Source organism: Cynocephalus volans, chromosome 2, assembly GCF_027409185.1.
Source record: "Cynocephalus volans isolate mCynVol1 chromosome 2, mCynVol1.pri, whole genome shotgun sequence".
Lineage (NCBI taxonomy): Eukaryota > Metazoa > Chordata > Mammalia > Dermoptera > Cynocephalidae > Cynocephalus > Cynocephalus volans.
In genome coordinates, this window is record NC_084461.1 from 124,688,560 (window position 1) to 124,709,456 (window position 20,897).

At 43.6% G+C, this 20,897-nt stretch overlaps 4 protein-coding genes across 4 annotated transcripts in view; all 4 read left to right on the forward strand.

Moving 5' to 3' along the window:
- The first annotated feature begins 915 nt into the window (after window positions 1–915).
- Window positions 916–20,897, forward strand: part of LOC134370930 (protocadherin gamma-C4) — a 135,483-nt gene continuing 115,501 nt past the window's right edge. Inside the window, exon 1 of the mRNA XM_063087875.1 lies at window positions 916–3,336. Within this exon, the coding sequence (XP_062943945.1) occupies window positions 916–3,336 (2,421 nt within the window). The remainder of the gene's footprint in view (window positions 3,337–20,897) is intronic.
- On the forward strand, window positions 5,291–7,855 carry LOC134369473 (protocadherin gamma-A5-like). The gene has a single exon (XM_063085943.1). It carries the CDS (start codon window positions 5,291–5,293, stop codon window positions 7,853–7,855), a length of 2,565 nt encoding a protein of 854 aa, XP_062942013.1.
- LOC134369919 (protocadherin gamma-B3-like) lies at window positions 10,522–12,971 on the forward strand. Its single transcript, XM_063086761.1, is given in 2 exon segments — window positions 10,522–11,821; window positions 11,824–12,971. Coding segments are annotated over 2 exon segments (2,448 nt in total).
- Window positions 14,001–20,834, forward strand: LOC134369474 (protocadherin gamma-A6-like). Its single transcript, XM_063085944.1, has 2 exons — window positions 14,001–16,469; window positions 20,823–20,834. The coding sequence occupies exons 1-2, from the start codon at window positions 14,049–14,051 to the stop codon at window positions 20,832–20,834; spliced, it is 2,433 nt and encodes an 810-aa protein (XP_062942014.1). The 5' UTR covers window positions 14,001–14,048.

Sequence of the window (20,897 nt, forward strand, 5' to 3'; positions counted from 1 at the left end):
TAACAAGTGAATATTGAGAGATAACTTATATCTGAGGAGAGATTGTTTAAAATAATAAAGCCCTAAAATGTAATTTGGAAATGCCCAATTGGCCTGAAACTGTGTGAAACATATTTGGATTCTGCTGTTAGGAATATATTCCAGAATCAGAGTGTACAAGTTTTGGCTTAAGAGAGCAGTAGATAATTTGTACCTAGTATTAAGTGGAAAAATATGTTTTTGTTTACCTGGGAAGTGGGTTTCTTTTAGAAAATAATATTTCCGATTAAACAAATCATTGCATATCCATTGTATGGACTACTCCACAGTTAAAAGAAATAAATGGGAAACCTCTTTATGTACTGATATGAAATGATCTTCGAGATACAATGAATGAAAAAAGCAAGATGCAGACCATGATATATTGTATGCTGACGTTTGTGTAAAAAAGGGGAAGAACACAAAAATCTGCCACACTATACAAAACATATCTCTGGAAGGATACACAAAAAACATAACACTAATTCCCCTGGGAGAAATATGTTACCACAAGCAGGGATGAGAGGGAGATCCCATGCTTTATGTACCTTTCGATTTTGAAACGGTGTTATTATATTACCTATTTTTAAATAAATACTCTATAAATCCAAGAAAGAGAGAAGTCATTTGCAAACGTTTACAAGCCCTTGGTGTAGTTTCCTGAGAAAACCTCTGGGCGTCGCTGTAGGTCAAAAGAACGGAGAGAAGATATGAGCGAGGCATTTGTGAGCCTCTTAGAGGGTAACTTCCTGCTCAGACCAACACAAAGGAGGCCAGTAAAGATTCGCATACAGAAAACAAAAGCAGCAAAAGTGATCCTGCTTCGGACTCCGCCATCCACGGAGGGCTGATTCCTCCTCTGCCAAGGAGCAGAGCAGCGGCGGAGAGAGACAGAGGATGAGGCGGAACGCGGGGAGGCGCGGCCGGGCGCTGTGGCTGCAGGTACCGTTGCCCTTTCTGCTGTCTTTGTTCCGCGGGGCTCTCCCAGACCAGATCCGCTATTCAATTCCCGAAGAGCTGTCCAAGAACTCTGTGGTAGGAAACCTCGCCAAGGATCTGGGACTCGATGTCCGGGACTTGCCGGCCCGGAAGCTGCGGGTTAGCGCGGAGGAGAAATATTTCACTGTAAACCTAGAAAGCGGAGACTTACTTGTGGGTGACAGAATAGACAGAGAGCAGATTTGTGGGAAGAAGCCTCTGTGTATTCTGGATTTCGATACTGTCGCTGAAAACCCACTAAATATTTTCCACGTAGCAGTAACTGTGCAGGATATAAATGACAACATTCCGCGATTCAAACAGAGTCAGATTGATTTAAAAATTAGAGAATCCACTCCGCCAGGTACAGCATTTCCATTAGACCCAGCCCTGGACTCAGATGCTGGCCCTAATTCACTGCAAAGATACCACGTTAATGACAATGAGTACTTTGATCTTGCAGAGAAACAGACTCCAGATGGATGTAAATATCCTGAATTGATTCTGAAACATTCTCTGGATAGAGAAGAGCACAATGTCCATCAGTTGGTCCTCACAGCTGTGGACGGTGGGGACCCTCCCCAAAGTGGCACCACCCGGATTGGAATCCAAGTCACTGATGCCAATGATAACCCTCCAGTGTTCAGCCAGGTTGTGTACAGGGTCACCCTGCGGGAAAACGTGCCCCTGGGCTTCTCAGTGCTTCAAGTGACGGCCACCGACAGAGATGAGGGCACCAATGCGGACATCATCTACTCCTTTCATAATGTGGACGAGCGAGTGGAACACTTTTTTAACTTAGATAAAAGAACAGGAGAAATCACAACGAAGGATGATTTGGATTTCGAAATTGCTAATAGTTACACTCTGAGTATAGAAGCCAAAGATCCTGGAGATCTAGCAGCCCATTGTATTATACAAATTGAAATTCTCGATGAGAACGATTGTGCACCTGAAGTGATTGTGACTTCAGCATATACTCCCCTACCAGAGGATTCACCGCCAGGAACAGTGATCGCCTTGATAAAAACGAGAGACAGAGATTCTGGAGAAAATGGAGAAGTTTACTGCCACGTGTTGGGAAATGCTGAGTTTATATTGAAATCTTCCTCGAAGAACTACTACAAGTTAGTGACAGACAGAACCCTGGACCGGGAGGAGATCCCAGAATACAATGTCACCATCATGGCAACTGACAGGGGCAAGCCGCCCCTCTCCTCCAGCATAAGCATCACCCTACACATCTCTGATGTCAATGACAACGCCCCAGTTTTCCACCAGGCGTCCTACTTGGTTCACGTGGCAGAAAACAACCCTCCTGGAGCCTCCATCGCTCGAGTCAGTGCCTCCGACCCAGACTTGGGTCCCAACGGCAGCGTCTCCTACGCAATCGTAGCCAGTGACCTGGAGCCGCGGGTGCTGTCGTCCTACGTGTCCGTGAGCGCACAGAGCGGGGTGGTGTTCGCGCAGCGCGCCTTCGACCACGAGCAGCTGCGCGCCTTCGAGCTGACGCTGCAGGCCCGCGACCAGGGCTCGCCCGCGCTCAGCGCCAACGTGAGCCTGCGCGTGCTGGTGGGCGACCGCAACGACAACGCGCCGCGGGTGCTGTACCCGGCGCTGGGGCCCGACGGCTCGGCGCTCTTCGACACGGTGCCGCGCTCGGCGGAGCCCGGCTACCTGGTCACCAAGGTGGTGGCAGTGGACGCAGACTCGGGACACAACGCCTGGCTGTCCTACCACGTGCTGCAGGCCAGCGAGCCCGGGCTCTTCAGCCTGGGACTGCGCACTGGCGAGGTGCGTACGGTGCGTGCCTTGGGGGACAGGGACGCAGCCCGACATCGCCTGCTGGTCGCTGTGCGCGACGGTGGGCAGCCACCTCTTTCGGCCACCGCAACGCTGCTCCTGGTCTTCGCGGACAGCCTACAAGAGGCGCTGCCGGATCTTACCCATGGTCCTACACCCTCTGACCCCCAGGCCGAGCTGCAGTTTTACCTGGTGGTGGCCTTGGCCTTGATCTCCGTGCTCTTCCTCCTCGCAGTGATTCTGGCCATCGCCCTGCACCTGAGACACTCCTCCAGCCCCGCCGCCTGGGGCTGCTTTCAGCCTGGTCTCAGCTCCAGGTCTGGATCTGGAGTTCTCCCCAATTGCAGTGAGGGAACATTGCCCTATTCCTACAATCTGTGCGTTGCCTCACAATCGGCTAAGACAGAGTTTAATTTTCTCAATGTGACCCCAGAATTGGCTCGCCCTCAGGATCTCCTCTGTGATGATGCATCTTGGGTACCCAGTACAAATCATGGAGACGCTGGGGTCCCATTTCCCTCAGATACTATTTTAAAGGTGAGCTTTAATTTAATTCATTTATTTCACTTTGGGTTTAAATGTTTCTTAACAAATCACCTAACTGGATTTCCATTGCATATTTCATTGACTTGTGAGTAGATTTGGGTAGTGTTCTGCTTTCATTATTTTAATATTAGCTTACCAATTTTTTTTTTCCCGACTGCTGACTGGGACAGGGATCTGAACCCATGCACTCTAACCAACTGAACTAACCGAGCAGCCCTTACCAAATCTTAATATGGTTTTCTATCTGAAGTGTGAGATTTATTTTGCCATAATTACAAGCTTTTACCACATAAGATACTGTACTTCTTTTTCTTCTTCATCTTTACATTCCTTCCCTATGATGATTTGTTACTATTACTTAAGTGATACCTACCTTTCACCTTCAGGATCTTTATTACTCAAATTTCAGCTTTACTTCCTCTTAGAATCATTGTACTTTAGAGGAAAGAGAGCACTCATCCTACTAGTTTGTGGAAACTGGACACCAAAGAAAGGAAGAGTTTTACGCAATGTCATGGCTTGTTAACACCAGAGCATGCGTAGAACATTGTTCTACTGACTTGAAGACCAACACTCTTAAGTGTTTACAAGATAAGTGTCTTGGGATCCCAGATTTATTTTTAAAGGATGAGCAATGCTTGAGGTCTGAGGTGTCTTCTATAAAGAGTGTATTTAATAAATATGAGAAATCTTTCTCTCATGCATATTAACAAATTGCTCTTGAGAAAAACCACAAGTTAAGAAACTTTTTGCAATTCATTTTCTTCCAATATTACTTAAAACTTTGTGCTTTTGAATTTTCTAATTATAGATACAATATATCTTCATTTTCTTTATTTTCCTATAAAGGTGTCAGTAAGTGAAAAATTGCTTCTCTTACTTGATGGACTCTCTGAAATGTCCATTTTTTCTTCAGACATTAGGTTTTTCTTTTTCTGCTACCATATAAAAGTGATAGGATTAAATATCTGTCTCAGCATAGAAAGGCCACTCACTGCTACTCCCTGATAATAATTTGGGCTTTCCTATATGGCTAATGAACTTGAAGTCCAGTCCTTCACAGTCATAATCTGATTGCCACCAGGAGCCTGTCACTGAAAAAACATCTAACTATAAGTATTTTAACATGGTAATAGGAAAACATAAACAATGCGTATTGAACCCAGCTCCCACTCAGTCTGAGATAATGCAGCTGCCACATTCTTAGATTGAAAATCTGGAAACTTTCTCAAAAAGCTCACAAGTAACAAAGATCTTTTGTCTTACTGTATATGACAGCTGACATAATTTGCATAAATCAGTAGGCCTTTTCCCAAAGGTGCATTGAAAGCTGGGTTTGTTTCATTGACATCGTTATGTATAAATGTGCATGTTTCGTAAATGTATCTTAACAAGAAGATAAAATTTTGAAGGCTACAAGGGTAAGAATTTCAATGTCCTAATTTAACTGACTCAATATAGGTAAGAGGTAAATAAAAGACATAGGCTCAATGGTGCATTAAATAACACTTTTCTAAGGAGGTAAAAAAAAATCTAATGATTATATTGACCTCAGGGGCGTGTAAAAGTCTTCCGCTATTTCAGAATTAAAGTTTAATTAAATATTATGAACAGTGTCACACTGTAATACGTTAAGGATATGGCAAAATTATTAGAAGTAAACATATAATTAAACTTATGGGAAATAAAAATAGAATTGGTGTAGTAACTGGTTAGGACTCTGAGCGTCGCTGTTCACCAAAGTGGGAAAGAAGCTGCTGCAGCGGTGCCCCGACTCTGCTCCTTCCATACCAAACACTCACAAACCAGACAAGCTCCTGGGAAAAGCCGCCCCATCCGAACCCCGCTCCTGTTTTCGCCGAGGAATATGTTTCCCTTGGCATAGAGAAATAAGGATACAGCAGGCTGAACCAGGACTAAGAGAAAATTGGGCAGAGAGAAGGCAATGGCGGATCCACTGAGACACTGGGGCTGCAGAGAACTGCCTCTGCTCTTCATGCTCCTGACGACGCTGTGCGAGCCAGGATTAGGGCAGATCAGCTACTCGGTGCCCGAGGAGCTGGAGAAAGGCTCCTTCGTGGGCAACATCGCCAAGGACTTGGAGCTGGAGCCCCAGGAGCTGACGGAGCGCGGAGTCCGCATCGTCTCCAGAGGTAGGACGCAGCTTTTCTCTCTGAACCCGCGGAGCGGCAGCTTGGTCACCGCGGGCAGGATTGACCGGGAGGAGCTCTGCGCTCAGAGCGCGCGGTGTCTGGTGAGTTTTAACATCTTGGTTGAGAATAAAATGAAAATTTATGGAGTAGAAGTAGAAGTAATTGATATTAATGATAATTTCCCGCGATTCCGGGATGAGGAATTAAAAGTAAAAGTTAATGAAAATGCAGCTGCGGGAACGCGGTTAGTGCTTCCCTTTGCGCGGGATGCGGATGTGGGTGTGAACTCCCTCCAGAGTTACCAGCTCAGCTCCAATCTGCACTTCTCTCTGGCTGTGAAAAGCGGACCTGATGGGCAAAAGTACCCAGAGCTGGTTCTGGAACGGCCCCTGGACCGTGAGAAAGGGGCTGTTCACGACCTTCTCCTCACAGCTTTAGATGGCGGAGATCCGGTACGTTCTGGCACCGTGCACATCCGCGTGATAGTCCTCGACGCAAATGATAACGCGCCCCTGTTTACTCGATCCGAGTACAGAGTGAGTGTTCCAGAGGACATACCTGTGGGCACTAAGCTGCTCACACTAACCGCAACGGATCCAGATGAGGGAATTAACGCGAAATTGACATACTCCTTTCGCAACGAAGACGACAAAATCTCAGAGACTTTCCAACTTGATTCTGATCTGGGAGCGATCTCAACTATGCAATCACTGGACTATGAAGAATCTAGATTCTACCTCATGGAAGTGGTAGCTCAGGATGGAGGCGCTCTTCTTGCCAGCGCTAAGGTGCTGGTCACCGTACAGGACGTGAATGACAATGCCCCTGAAGTCATCCTCACCTCTCTCACCAGTTCAGTCGCTGAAAACTGTCTTCCTGGAACCGTAATTGCACTGTTTAGTGTGCATGATGGTGATTCTGGAGAGAATGGCGAGATTGCATGTTCTATTTCCAGGAACTTGCCTTTTAAATTGGAAAAGTCAGTTGATAATTACTATCACCTATTAACAACGAGGGCCCTGGACAGAGAAGAGACATCAGATTATAATATCACAGTAACCGCCACTGACTGTGGGACCCCGCCCCTGTCTACAGAAAACCACATATCTCTGAATGTAGCAGATGTCAATGACAACCCACCGACCTTCCCTCACGCTTCCTACTCCGCCTCCCTCCCAGAAAACAACCCCAGAGGCATTTCCATCTTCTCTGTGACCGCCCACGACCCTGACAGCGGCAGTAATGCTCGAGTCACATATTCCCTGGGTGAAGTCACATTTCAGGGAGCGCCTATATCTTCCTATATCTCTATTAATTCGGACACTGGCACCCTGTATGCACTGCAATCCTTCGACTACGAGCAGTTGAGAGTCCTGCAGCTACTGGTGACAGCCAGCGACAGTGGGGACCCACCACTCAGTAGCAATGTGTCACTGAGCCTGTTTGTGCTGGATCAGAACGACAACACCCCCGAGATCCTGTACCCCATCCTTCCTACTGATGGTTCTACCGGCGTGGAGCTGGCACCCCGCTCGGCAGAGCCCGGGTACCTGGTGACCAAGGTAGTGGCAGTGGACAGAGACTCAGGCCAGAATGGCTGGCTGTCCTACCGCCTGCTCAAGGCCAGCGAGCCTGGGCTCTTCGTGGTGGGGCTGCACACAGGTGAGGTGCGCACAGCGCGGGCTCTGGTAGACAGAGATGCGCTGAAGCAGAGCCTCGTGGTGGCCGTCCAGGATCACGGCCAACCTCCTCTCTCAGCCACTGTCACGCTCACCGTGGCTGTGGCCGACAACATTCCAGACATCCTGGCTGACCTGGGCAGCATCAAGACCTCTTCTAACACCGATGATTCGGGCCTCACGCTATACCTGGTGGTGGCAGTGGCCGCTGTCTCCTGCATCTTCCTGGCCTTTGTTATCATGCTGCTGGCGCTCAGGCTGTGGCGCTGGCATAAATCACGCCTGCTCCAGGCTACCAGCAGTGCGTTGACAGGTCTTCCCGCCTCTCATTTTGTGGGCGTGGACAGGGTTCAGGCTTTTCTGCAGACCTATTCTCATGAGGTCTCCCTCACCTCGGACTCTCAGAAAAGTCATCTGATCTTCCCCCAGCCCAACTATGCGGACATGCTCATTAGTGAAGAGAGTTGTGAGAAAAGCAAGCCTCTTCTGATGTCTGACGAGATAAATGCAAACAAAGGAGAATCGGGAGTCGTTCAGGTTAGTTTTCTCTTTCAGTTAAGGATGATTGAAGCATTTTCTTCATTTGTTTCCTCATTCATTTTTCTGCCTCATTCAAAATTAGCTACTTATATAAATAATGAATCATTATTTGCTCTATTGGATATTGATTTGCTTTAAATTGATAATTGATGCTTTCTCCATTTGTTTTCAAATTATATTTTGGGTTTAATATTTTCTTTTTTCAATTTGTGGACATTTTAGAGAATATAGCTAATATCAGTAGACTTAAGTGAACCATACCTTTTAAAAAACTGTTAAAGATAATTATCTTACCTAAAGATTTGGTTATGTTGAAAGTGCTATTCTCTTAATAGAAGAGTTGTTTCATTAGTTCAAATTGTTAGATGTATTGTTTTCTTTTGAATATTTATCTAGACACCTGTTTAGTGAACATGTTTTGGAAAAGATATAGTGCAAGATTGATATTTTAGTATGCCTAAAGTTTGTGTAAGAAAATAATTTACAGTATTTGCTAAATCAGTGGAATAGCACAGAAAGCTTGTGCACAATAAATATCAGAAAAGTAGATGAAATTTATAGTGATGATAATGTCTGTAGCATTCTTAAATCTGGAGTTTGAGCTAACCCATGTAATTATTGGATTTGTGTAATCATTGAGAGAAGAAATCAGTGAGAAGAAACTTTACAATTTTGCTTTGTTCTGTGATGTAGTTTAAAGTCTCCAAAGAGTTATATACTCCTCTGTTCAATAGACATACCTATGCCATACACTTGGCACCTTCTGGTTACAGGTATCACCTTCACTTATCAGAATCAATATCTACTGAAGTGTTCACATTTCTGCAAGTCTAGGTACAATTCTGCTTTATCGTAAGAATCAATGCAACTTAAGGATGGTTTGACATTTTAAAATTCCTTTCTGAAGGATGTACTCACCTTAAACTAATAGGTTTCTCTTAATGGAATGCTGTTCTATGAGTTTCAAATTCCAGGAGCATGTGTTGTGTAATGAAAGGACTACTTGATTTATTTTCTGAATCGGCTTTCCTGAAGACGATTTTCATATGCTTCTTGTTAAACGATTTTTCAATCTTTCAAATTTTGTGCCTTCAACACCTTAAACATCAGCAGCAAATTATGAATAAAAGAGGGAAGTTGTAATAGAGCATTATTAATGGGATAACAGGCTATATTACTCAACCACATGACAGGTTTATATCACACATTTGGGAATCTAGGACCACTTGATTTTTATTTTTTAAACATTTATTTAAAGGGCATCCAGTTATATGTATATATGGCAATTCTAACCTCCATGTTAAATGTGCAGATTCACTGAATAGTGAATGCATACAAAAAGTAACGAGAGAATCTGTATGATAGATGCTAACATCATTTATTGTTATGTGAAAACTCACTTTTCCATCTTTTTTCAATAAAAAGGTTATAGATTTGGGTATGTATCCTGAGTTGCTGCACACATGCCAAGTTTTAGGATAACAATGTTTTATATAGGTTAAAGATAATTTATAAAGGTTTTCTAGTTTGGAAATGGAGTTAAAGATGTTAAGATTCCTGTCAGAAACATGGAAATTAAGGGCTGGCCATTAGCTCCAACTCACTTGTGAGAGTGTGGTGCTAGTAACACCAAGGTCAAGAGTTTGGATCCCATTATTAGTCATCCATCAAAAGAGAAACATGAAAATCGGCATGCTTATTGACAAAGTCGCAATGTAAATAACAAAAGGTCAGGATGATCAGATAGTAAGCTGGGGACAAAGGACAAGCAGTCAACATAGATTACTTTCCTTGTCATATGTAATTATAAGGACTTGTATTTCACGCCTCAAATCCAAATAACTCACCATTGTTAAGCTACTTGGGAAAGAACAGCACAATTGAGGACAATCGTATTGTAATGTGGAAAAATATAATTTTGGAAGAGTTTTTCAATCAGACTCCTTCAATTTAAAGTAGCCACTTGGAAACTAAGGAAAAGAGTCTGCTCCTTCTTAGTATACTTATATTTTATAAGGATAATCTTTTTGCTTACCTATTAATTCTTCCAGGGGGGAAGATGATAAAGATAAGATAGAAGAAAGTGAGGCATAAGATAAAACGACCAGCGATGAGACTTATTACTTTCATAACTTAAAAGAAAAGGAAATAGAGTGGAATAATAACACACATCCACCTGATCTTTCAAGAATAATTATAGTACATCTGCCATCAGCAGCGCTGTCTTTCGTTTGTAGGCTTTTCTATATATTATTTTATTTAATCCTCAATTCTACTAAGGTAAACAGGGAAGATAGTATTATGACCATTTTATGAAAATGGAAACTAAAAGCATCTTGAGCGAGGTTATCTCTGCTCTTTGCCGAGTAAAAATCACTTGATTTGGTATGGATAAAGTTCAAGTTCCAAGAAATGAACTAAAGATATAGTAAATATTTTAAATGCTAAAATTCTCTTTAAATGGAAAGAATGAGTGTCAGTGTCCTTATTCAGTAGAATTTTCTCCTATAAGCGGCTCTTTAGAGCTGATTTGGTCGCCACTATGCAGTTCTGCAGCTGAGACGCGGGGTGCCGCTGTTGAATAGTCCTGAACGAAATATTGGCTCCTCCCGCCTCAGCCGAATTGCCCGCGGACGCGGTCTGGGAGAAAAGTGCACTCTCTCCGGTTCCCTGCAGAGGAGATATCCATCAGAGAACCCACGCCGCCAGACAAAGCAAGTAGTCGCCCCTGCTCAGAGACCTCTTAGGATCGTTTAAAGGTCGCCTCCCCTCCGAATCAGAAAGGTAAAGGCACAGAGAGCGAGATGGGAAACAGCTCAGGACTGAGGAGCCCAGCAGGGCGGAGACGAATGCCATTTTTCTTCTTGCTGTTTTTGTTCTGCCCCGCGCTCTTGGAGCAGATCCACTATGCTATTCCCGAGGAGCTGGCCAGCGGCTCGCTGGTGGGGAACCTCGCCAAGGATCTGGGGCTTGGTGTGCGGGATTTGCCTATTCGGAACCTGCGGGTTAGTGCAGAGAAGAATTTCTTTACTGTGAGCACCGAGAATGGAAACTTACTCGTAAGCAACCGTATAGACCGAGAGCAGATTTGTGGCAAGAAGTCAATGTATGTTCTGGAATTCGAAATGGTTGCTGAAAAGCCTTTAAACTTTTTCCATATAACTGTGCTGATCCAGGATGTCAACGACAACCCACCAACCTTTAGCCGAAATATCACTGAGCTGGAAATCAGCGAAATGGCACTAACTGGAGCCACCTTTGCCCTCGAATCCGCGCAAGATTCTGATGTAGGTGTCAATTCGCTGCAGCAGTACTACCTTAGCCCTGACCCGCACTTCTCTTTGATTCAGAAGGAGAACCCAGATGGCAGTAGGTACCCAGAGCTGGTACTGAACGCGTCCCTGGACAGGGAAGAGCAGTCCTGTCACCACCTGGTCCTCACAGCTGTGGACGGGGGCGAGCCGTCCAGAAGCTGTACTACCCAGATCAGGATAATTGTCGCAGATGCAAATGATAACACACCAAAGTTCACCCAGGACATGTACAGGGTCAGTGTTAGAGAGAATTTGCCTGCCGGCTCCTTGGTCCTAAGAGTTATGGCCACTGATCCGGATGAGGGGATCAATGCCAAGATCACCTATGCCTTCATCAATATTGGTAAGTCAGTGAAAGAACTGTTCAAGCTGGACAGTAAAACAGGGGAACTCACCACTGGTGAAGGACTGGACTTTGAAGAGAGACAGAGCTACACAATTGGGGTGGAAGCAAAGGACGGTGGACATCACACTACATATTGTAAAATACAAATAGATATTTTGGATGAAAACGACAATGTCCCAGAGATAACCCTGGCTTCTGAATCCCAGCATATACAAGAAGATGCTGAGCTTGGGACTGTTGCTGCCCTGATCAAAACACATGATCAAGACTCTGGACTTAATGGGGAAATCACGTGCCAACTAAAAGGAAATTTCCCATTTAAAATAGTTCAAGATACGAAAAACACATACAAGTTGGTGACAGATGGATCCCTGGACCGAGAGCAGATCTCAGAGTACAATGTCACCATTTCAGCCAGCGACAAAGGCAATCCACCCCTCTCCTCCAAAAAAGCATCACCCTGCACATTGTCGACGTCAATGACAACGCTCCAGTATTCCACCAGGCGTCCTACTTGGTTCAGGTGGCCGAGAACAACCCGCCTGGAGTCTCCATCGCCCAGATTAGCGCCTCCGACCCAGACCTGGGTCCCAACGGCCACGTCTCCTACTCGATAATAGCCAGTGACCTAGAGCCGCGGGTGCTGTCGTCCTACGTGTCCGTGAGCGCACAGAGCGGGGTGGTGTTCGCGCAGCGTGCCTTCGACCACGAGCAGCTGCACGCCTTCGAGCTGACGCTGCAGGCCCGCGACCAGGGCTCGCCCGCGCTCAGCGCCAACGTGAGCCTGCGCGTGCTGGTGGGCGACCGCAACGACAACGGGCCGCGGGTGCTGTACCCGGCGCTGGGGCCCGACGGCTCGGCGCTCTTCGACACGGTGCCGCGCGCGGCGGAGCCCGGCTACCTGGTCACCAAGGTGGTGGCAGTGGACGCAGACTCGGGACACAACGCCTGGCTGTCCTACCACGTGCTGCAGGCCAGCGAGCCCGGGCTCTTCAGCCTGGGACTGCGCACTGGCGAGGTGCGTACGGTGCGTGCCTTGGGGGACAGGGACGCAGCCCGACATCGCCTGCTGGTCGCTGTGCGCGACGGTGGGCAGCCACCTCTCTCAGCCACCGCAACGCTGCTCCTGGTCTTCGCGGACAGCCTACAAGAGGCGCTGCCGGATCTTACCCATGGTCCTACACCCTCTGACCCTCAGGCCGAGCTACAGTTTTACCTGGTGGTGGCCTTGGCCTTGATCTCCGTGCTCTTCCTCCTCACGGTGATTCTGGCCACCGCCCTGCACCTGAGACACTCCTCCAGCCCCGCCGCCTGGGGCTGCTTTCAGCCTGGGCTCTGCTCTACGACTGTACCTGGGGTTCTACACAACTACAGTGAAGGGACTTTGCCTTATTCCTACAATTTATGTGCTGCCTCACATTCCTCGAAGACCGAGTTTAAATTCCTCAATATAAAGCCTGAAAACACTCCACCACAAGGTATTTTATGTGAAGAAGTGTCTTGGTTTGAAAGTACCAGTAATGACACCCCCAACATGATTTCTAATTCAGTCAATTTGCAAGAGGTGAGTTTCTTCAAGCCTTTCCTCCCATAAATATAATTAGGCTTCAACTGATTAATTTAGAGATTTAAAAGTATACACGTTAAATATGCCCTGATTTCATTGTGTTTTATAGACTTTTCTGAGCATGTAGTAAGGGTCTAGGAAATTCTTTATAGGCCTATTTGTGTTGCAATTGTTCTTTCATAGAAAGTCTCCTTGGGATGGTCCTGAAATTTTTGTTAACACTATAACAATGTAATCAGACATTTAAATACAATAGTGTCTCCAACAGTCATTGTGAGACATATTTTCTATCTAGAATTCAACATAAATCTAGACAATCAAGTGGTTTACTTAGTTCCAATGCAGTCAGCCCTAAAAGATATTATAAATAACATATAATAAATATATTAAAATATATTTAGTGCAGCCTATATATTTTCACTTCCTTTGTGTGTTTTTAAAAGTATACACATATGTTGTCTACATCAGGGCATTTCTTAATCTATATGTTAATAAAAACAGATAATGGCATCTGAAAATGGCAACTTTTGTAAGTGGCACTGTAGTGGATTGATTCAAAATGTATGTGTGGTTGTTGATGCCCTTATTGAAAATGGGACAAATGTAAATGACGGTTGAGTGTGGTAACTTAAGATTTATAGAAAAGTGTAATATTACGAGTATTTCTGTTCTCCAAGGTCCTAAGAGATATTTTTACAAAATAAGTGGTAAATTCCAGGGAATATTTTTAATTATTCAAAAAATCTTATTCTTCCAAATGCTTCACTCTCTTGGGGAGAGAAATATTATGAGTATTATCTCTGCTGATTTAGCAGAAACAAAATCCTCTGTATGATAGTTTCACAAAATGGTGCATTATTAAGTTAAGACTCTAAGCGTCGCTGTTCACTCACCCCGGCCAGAAAATCAATGGGAACTCGAGCTATATCCTCCAACAACAGAGCAGATCAGACACGAAAGCTGCACAGAAATTCTGACCTGCAACACTTCGCATCTGGTCTCTGCTTGTTTAAAGACCATTACCTCTAATTCTAGGAAGCACGTAAGTGGTGCAGATCTATTATTCCTACTCATAATCCAAGAGAAGCCCATAACAAGCCAGTAATGGCTGCTCTGCAGAGGCGCCGGCACCGCAGCAAGCTGCTCCTGCCCTTCATTCTGGTTACGCTGTGGGGGGCCGGGGCCAGGCAGATCCGCTACTCTATCCCCGAGGAGCTGGAGAAAGGTTCCTTTGTGGGCAACATCGCTAAGGATCTAGGGCTGGAGGCTTGGGAGCTGGCGGAGCGCGGAGTCCGCATCGTCTCCAGAGGTAGGACGCAGCTTTTCTCTCTGAACCCGCGGAGCGGCAGCTTGGTCACCGCGGGCAGGATTGACCGGGAGGAGCTCTGCGCTCAGAGCGCGCGGTGTCTGGTGAGTTTTAACATCCTGATCGAAGATAAACTGAATCTTTATCCTGTGGAAGTGGAAATAGTGGACGTTAATGACAATACACCTCGGTTCTTAAGGGAAAATTTGGAAGTGAAAATTCTAGAAAACGCAGCTCCTTCTTCTCATTTTCCACTAATGGAAGTCTATGACCCTGATGTGGGAATGAACTCTGTTCAGGGCTTCAAGCTCAGCAGTAATAGTCACTTCTCAGTGGAGATGCAAAGCGAAGTCCATGGGCTCAAGTACCCGGAGCTGGTTCTGGAGCGCACCCTGGACCGGGAGGGAGAAGCCTTTCATCACCTGGTACTCACTGCCATGGATGGCGGTGACCCTGTCCGCTCAGGGGTGGCAAAAATTCTGGTAACTGTCTTAGATGCGAATGACAATGCTCCGGTGTTTACGCAGCCTGTATACCATGTGAATGTTCCTGAGAATTTGCCAGTAGGTACCCCGCTGTTGTTGGTAAATGCCACCGACCGGGATGAAGGAGTTCACGCAGAAGTAACGTATTCCTTCGTGAAGATCACGGAAAAGATCTCACAGATTTTCTGTTTGAATGCTTTGACTGGAGAAATTTCAACTTCTGCAAATCTAGACTATGAGGACTCAAGCTTTTATGAACTGGATGTTGAAGCCCGGGATCCGCCAGGTCTGAGAGACAGAGCAAAAGTCTTAATAACTGTCTTGGATGTGAATGACAATGTGCCGGAAGTGGTCGTTACATCTGGAAGCAGAACGATTGCTGAAAGCGCTCCTCCAGGAACAGTGATCGCTCTTTTTCAGGTGTATGATCGAGACTCTGGACCGAATGGTCTGGTAATGTGTTCCATCTCAGAAAGTCTCCCATTTGAACTGGAAAAATCAGTAGACAATTATTATCGATTAGTGACAAATACAGTCCTCGACCGGGAAAAGGTATCTTTGTACAACATCACTGTGACAGCCACAGACAAAGGAATGCCGCCCCTGTCTACAGAAACGCTCATCTCCGTAAACGTGGCAGACACCAACGACAACCCACCCACCTTCTGCCACACCTCCTACTCTGTCTACATCCCTGAGAACAACCCCAGAGGTGCTTCCATCTTCTCCGTGAATGCGCTGGACCCTGACAGCGACGAGAACGCCCAAATCACCTACTCCCTGGCTGAAGACAGCCTCCAGGGGGCGCCTCTGTCCTCCTATGTCTCCATCAATTCCAACACCGGTATTCTGTATGCGCTGCGCTCCTTTGATTATGAGCAGTTTAGAGACCTGCAGCTGTGGGTGACAGCCAGCGACAGCGGGGACCCTCCACTCAGCAGCAACGTATCGCTGAACCTGTTCGTGATGGACCAGAATGACAATGTGCCTGAGATCCTGTACCCCACCCTCCCAATTGATGGCTCCACTGGTGTGGAGCTGGCGCCCCGCTCAGCAGAGCCTGGCTACCTCGTGACCAAGGTGGTGGCAGTGGACAGAGACTCAGGCCAGAACGCCTGGCTGTCCTACCGCCTGCTCAAGGCCAGCGAGCCTGGGCTCTTCGTGGTGGGGCTGCACACAGGCGAGGTGCGCACAGCGCGGGCCCTGCTGGACAGAGATGCGCTCAAGCAGAGTCTCGTGGTGGCCGTCCAGGACCACGGCCAACCCCCTCTCTCGGCCACCGTTACGCTCACCGTGGCTGTGGCTGACAGCATCCCAGACGTCCTGGCCGACCTGGACAGCCTTGAGGTCCCACACGACTCTGTTGCTTCAGGCCTCACACTTTACCTGGTGGTGGCGGTGGCAGCCGTCTCCTGCGTCTTCCTCGCCTTCGTCATGATGCTGCTGGCGCTCAGGCTACGGCGCTGGCACAAGTCGCGCTTACTCCAGGCTGCGGGCGACAGATTAGTGGGCGTGACAGCCTCTCACTTTGTGGGCGTGGACAGGGTGCCAGCTTTCCTGCAGACCAATTCCCACGAGGTCTCCCTCACCGGGGACTCAGGGAAGAGCCACATCATGTTCCCTCAGCCCAACTACGCGGACACGCTCATCAGCCAAGAGGACTGTGAGAAAAGCGAGCCTCTTTTGATACAGGGATATTTAGGTTTATGTGAAGAGGAAGACTCCCTTGTTCAGGTGAGGTTATTGCTATCACTGGTTTTATTTTAATAGGAAATTTTATTTTATTTTATCTTGTTTTATTGATTATGCGAACTCATGGGGTACAATGCTGACCGTCACCACCTGTGCCCAGGATGTGATGGTCAGATCAATAGTATCAGGATGGCCACTACCACAATTGCGATTATTCCCCACGTCCCCCACCCAATGTATCCGTGACCTCTCTCCCCCACCACAACCCTATGTAAGCTCTCTCCCTCTGCGAGTCTAATGCCCCACTTAACAGGAAACTTTAAAGCTCTCTTCGATCAGTGCTTTGTTGTCTTAATCGTTTACAGTGAATCATGTAGTTCTAATATTTTTCTTTTCTATCAATCAATCTCTCTTAAATCTTAGTTTTCTCGAATTTCAGAAGAAAAATTTGTTGAAGCATTTAAGGCTTTAATAATCTTCCGTTGTATTAACTTCCTGTACAAGCAGCTGTGGAAGGGTGCATTTAGAATGGAAATCAATCAGTTTCTTGAGTGTGCCTGAGACCAAGAGGAGGAAGATATGTGTTTAGTTGGGTATTCACTCTTTGGTTGACAAATAGGCAGTTTCTTGGACTAAATCATTACTGAGCCAGAACCGGAGTCAGGGTTTTCTCTTTGCTGAAGAATTCTGAGAATTTCCATTTAGTCCTGTGGTCCTTAAGCAGAAATCATGATTGTGTTGTTCAAACAATGTTTTTTTGTTAGCAGTAAGTTCATAAAATCATTCTCCATAGAAAGCAATATCTAAAAAGACCTTAAGCATCGCTTTATACCTCACTCCATACAACAGCATTATTAAAGGTTCAGTGCCAGGGTCTGTACTAAGTGCTTTAATATACACAGGAAAAGTATAAGTAACCATTTCTGAAATTTAGTGCTAAACTGCAAATTGTACAGGCAAGATATAAACATACCAAATATTATGTAACAGAGAGATTTAAAGCAATGGTTCTTATGCAATGATGTTATATTATTTTATCTTCAACTGAGATTGTCCACAGACAGTTCATCTGCTAGGCTATTATCAGAGATGATATTTGCAAGAGCTAGCATCTATTGAACACTTACTATTTGCCAGACACTTTTCTTATATCTTCCAGTCCTTACAACAGCTTTACAATAGAGTTATTGCTTTCTCCTTGAAGATGAAGAAATCGAGGCTCAGTGAGGTTAAACAATTTGATCAAGAAAAAAGTGTTAATAATGCATGCCCTAGATTTTCTTTACCTTTCCCCTGTTGGCTATTTGTGCCTTAGATTGCATGCATTTCATTTCTTAGTTTTGTTTTGTTTTGTTTTTTGTTATTTTTTCCTATTATATGACATTTGTGAGATCCTTTCTTTTTCTAATGTAAGAAAAAAACTAAATTGCAGTTTCTGTTAAAGAAGATCAAGATCTTGGTGTTTTTCTCAATGTTACTTAATAATTGTAAATGTTTTCTGAAACAATGGAGATTCATGAGAGATATTTTCCTTATTACTTGGGAATCAAAAATTATTTTTTAAAAAAGATAAGAGTCATTGATGCCTATAGCAGGGAACACCTTATCTTTGGTGTTAAAAGACCTGAATAATATTCCTGGGACTACCTGTCATATATTGGGGGCAGTCACAATCTCTATAACCTTCAGATTAAAATTAAAATTTCAAAGACTTACATTATCTACTTCACTCAAATTCTGGGAAAATGAAATAAAATTTCATAAAAATTTTTTTCAAACTATAGAACAGTATAGTGAACAGGAATTTGTTGACATTACCATTATTATAATTACTGGTTTGCTAACAACTAAATGTAAACTCCTGATGCTGTGTGCCTATTACAATGTCATCTCACACTGTGTGCTTGATAGTATTTAAGAATGAAAATGAACTTTAAAATATGCTCAATAGTGTCTTCTTATAGGAAATATCTCTAAAAATAAAGGACTGATTGGTGAATGGGAGAATAAAGGATTAATAGGGTTCAAATAAAAATTTAAATAATTTGCCAGTCTTTACCCAGATAAAATAAAGCTTCTGTCATATAAGAACTATTTATTCAAATGTTTGAAGGAAAGAGGTTATCATTTAGAAGAATCATTAGCCTTATTCATGATGACCCAATGGTTCAAATGAAATTATGACTTGTGCACAGCAAACAGCAAAGTTTTTAATTGTCAAAGTTGTTCTAACAGGAAATAGATCAATTAGGAGGTAGGAGATTCTTTTACTGGCACTCTTCAAAATTAAGTTGTTGGCCCTGGAATTAATGGAGTACAGGGAATTCTATAATTTGATGAGTTGTTGAACTACATTATGGCCAAGATGGATTTTTTGTTTTGGTTTGGTTTGGTTTGTTTTTTTCCCCCAGTCTTGAATTGGAGGATTTTACAATCTGATATTAGAGTGGATTAGCCACTTGTTTGTCAATTTCCTATGCATATGTAAGAAAACAAATAATTGAGAAAATACCTTGAAAATAAATGAGAACCTCCTTCATGATTTGACTGTCAGTCTCCATAAAGATAACATTCAGTTGATGTTTTTAAAAATAAGGTGTTAAGAGTAATTCGTTTTTTCTAAATCAATCTTGTAATATTTACATTTCAGCAATTATTATAGAATTATTTATTTCAGGTTAACCAAGAGATTCCAATCATACATGTTTTTAAATCTAATTTGTTGGGACATTCATGATATAATTCTTTGGTGGTTTTAACCAGAATTTAATAGTAAATAACAATTTTAAACAACTTGAATCTGGGTATCAGTCATGTGAGTCAAATGGCCTCTTACACAAATAGGTATGATGATTTGCTTCATATACTATGAGAGTGTGAATGTTATCTTACTATATCACCAATTTGAGGCTATCTAAACTACATCTTGAATACGTATTGTTATAGTCAAAGCTCGCTAACTGGGTTTCATGAATAGTAGGCTGGTTTTATTTTATTCTATTATCTGAGTTACCTATGACCATTTCACTTAAACAAATAGAATATTTCACTGATAGAAAATTTTTCAGATTCTATTCTCACAATAGCCATTTATTCTTGTGGACTGACCAACTGTTAAACATCCTGGCAATCATGGAATTTGCTAAGATCTGACTAAATGAGACTCTTTGATCTACCCACCACACAGATCATTAATAATAAGGTAGCCTGTCTGATATTTTGAATATATACTGCATTTTGAAGCATCAGGGGAAAAAAACCTATAAAATTATTGAGCTATTTCATCATCTGTGAAAAACATCCATTTGTGATCAAACTTCTGTTGAGGTGGCAATTGTCAAAGGGGATGGAGAAAAATCTCAGAGAGAATCATTGGAAAATAACTGCATCTTTGCTTGGGAATGAAAATCTAGACAGAACTCCAACCAAATGGTCCTTTGATAGGAAAAAGCTTCACACACAAAAAAAAGAAGATAATTAACTTGATACCTGGGAAGTCAAGACTTTCCACGTAATTTTTCAATGTGAGTAAACAAATGAAGGTTGAAATTCTTCCTAATAACTCAACCAGTAATAACATACTCCCTTTGAAACTGTAATATTAGTTAAGTTTGATACAGTAATCTTCTGTTAGATTTTATTAAATATATCTTGATGGTCTAGTAGAGATCTTTAATATCTAATTTTACATTATGGAATAACTTAGAAAACTTGAGTACTAGAGATAATGAAGCCATTTACTCTCTAAAGTATGCATTATGTTCAAAGTAGTCTATAATATCATTTAACTAGAACTTATTTATTTAGCTCCAAAGAAGGTACTGAGAAGTAATAAGTCAGAGGCTGGCTGGTTAGCTCAGTTGGTTAGAGTACAGCCTGACAACACCAAGGTCATAGGTTCAGATCCCCATACCCACCAGCCGCCAAAAAAAAAAAAAAGTAATAAGTTAGGTAAGACTTTTAAAAAACAGTAGAATTAAGAGACAAATGCGAGATGAAACTATGAATTTTAAGGCATCAGGTAGAAAAGGATCAAGACATTGAGAGCCATCACCTCCAGGCATGAAAGTGTATTTGAACTTGTCTACAAGTACTTATGATGTTTAGTAACCATACACTTTGCTTGCATCAAAAATTTCAAAATTACTAAACAAATAGAATTTAACTTCTGTTTATGGAATTTATCTATAATATCTATATGGATTTCTTTAAAGAAAATTTTCTTTTATCTACTTGGTGAAAGCAAGCATGACTATGAATTATTTTGATAGATTGCAACAGCATCTCATTCAAAGTATTTCCTATGTTCTAGAAGAATGCTATCAGACAGCAGAAATAGATTACTTAGTTGGACACCTCAGGGTTACTTCTGATTCCTCCTCCTGGTTCTTCTAGCTACTCCTCTAGGATTTAAAATAATTTACAGAGCAAGGATATTTCTTGCCTGGTGTCACTCTTTCCAGAGCAGGT

Excerpts from the sequence above, each read along its gene's own strand:
- LOC134369473 (XM_063085943.1), top strand. The coding sequence starts at position 5,291 with ATGGCGGATCCACTGAGACACTGGGGCTGCAGAGAACTGCCTCTGCTC.
- LOC134369474 (XM_063085944.1), top strand. The coding sequence starts at position 14,049 with ATGGCTGCTCTGCAGAGGCGCCGGCACCGCAGCAAGCTGCTCCTGCCC.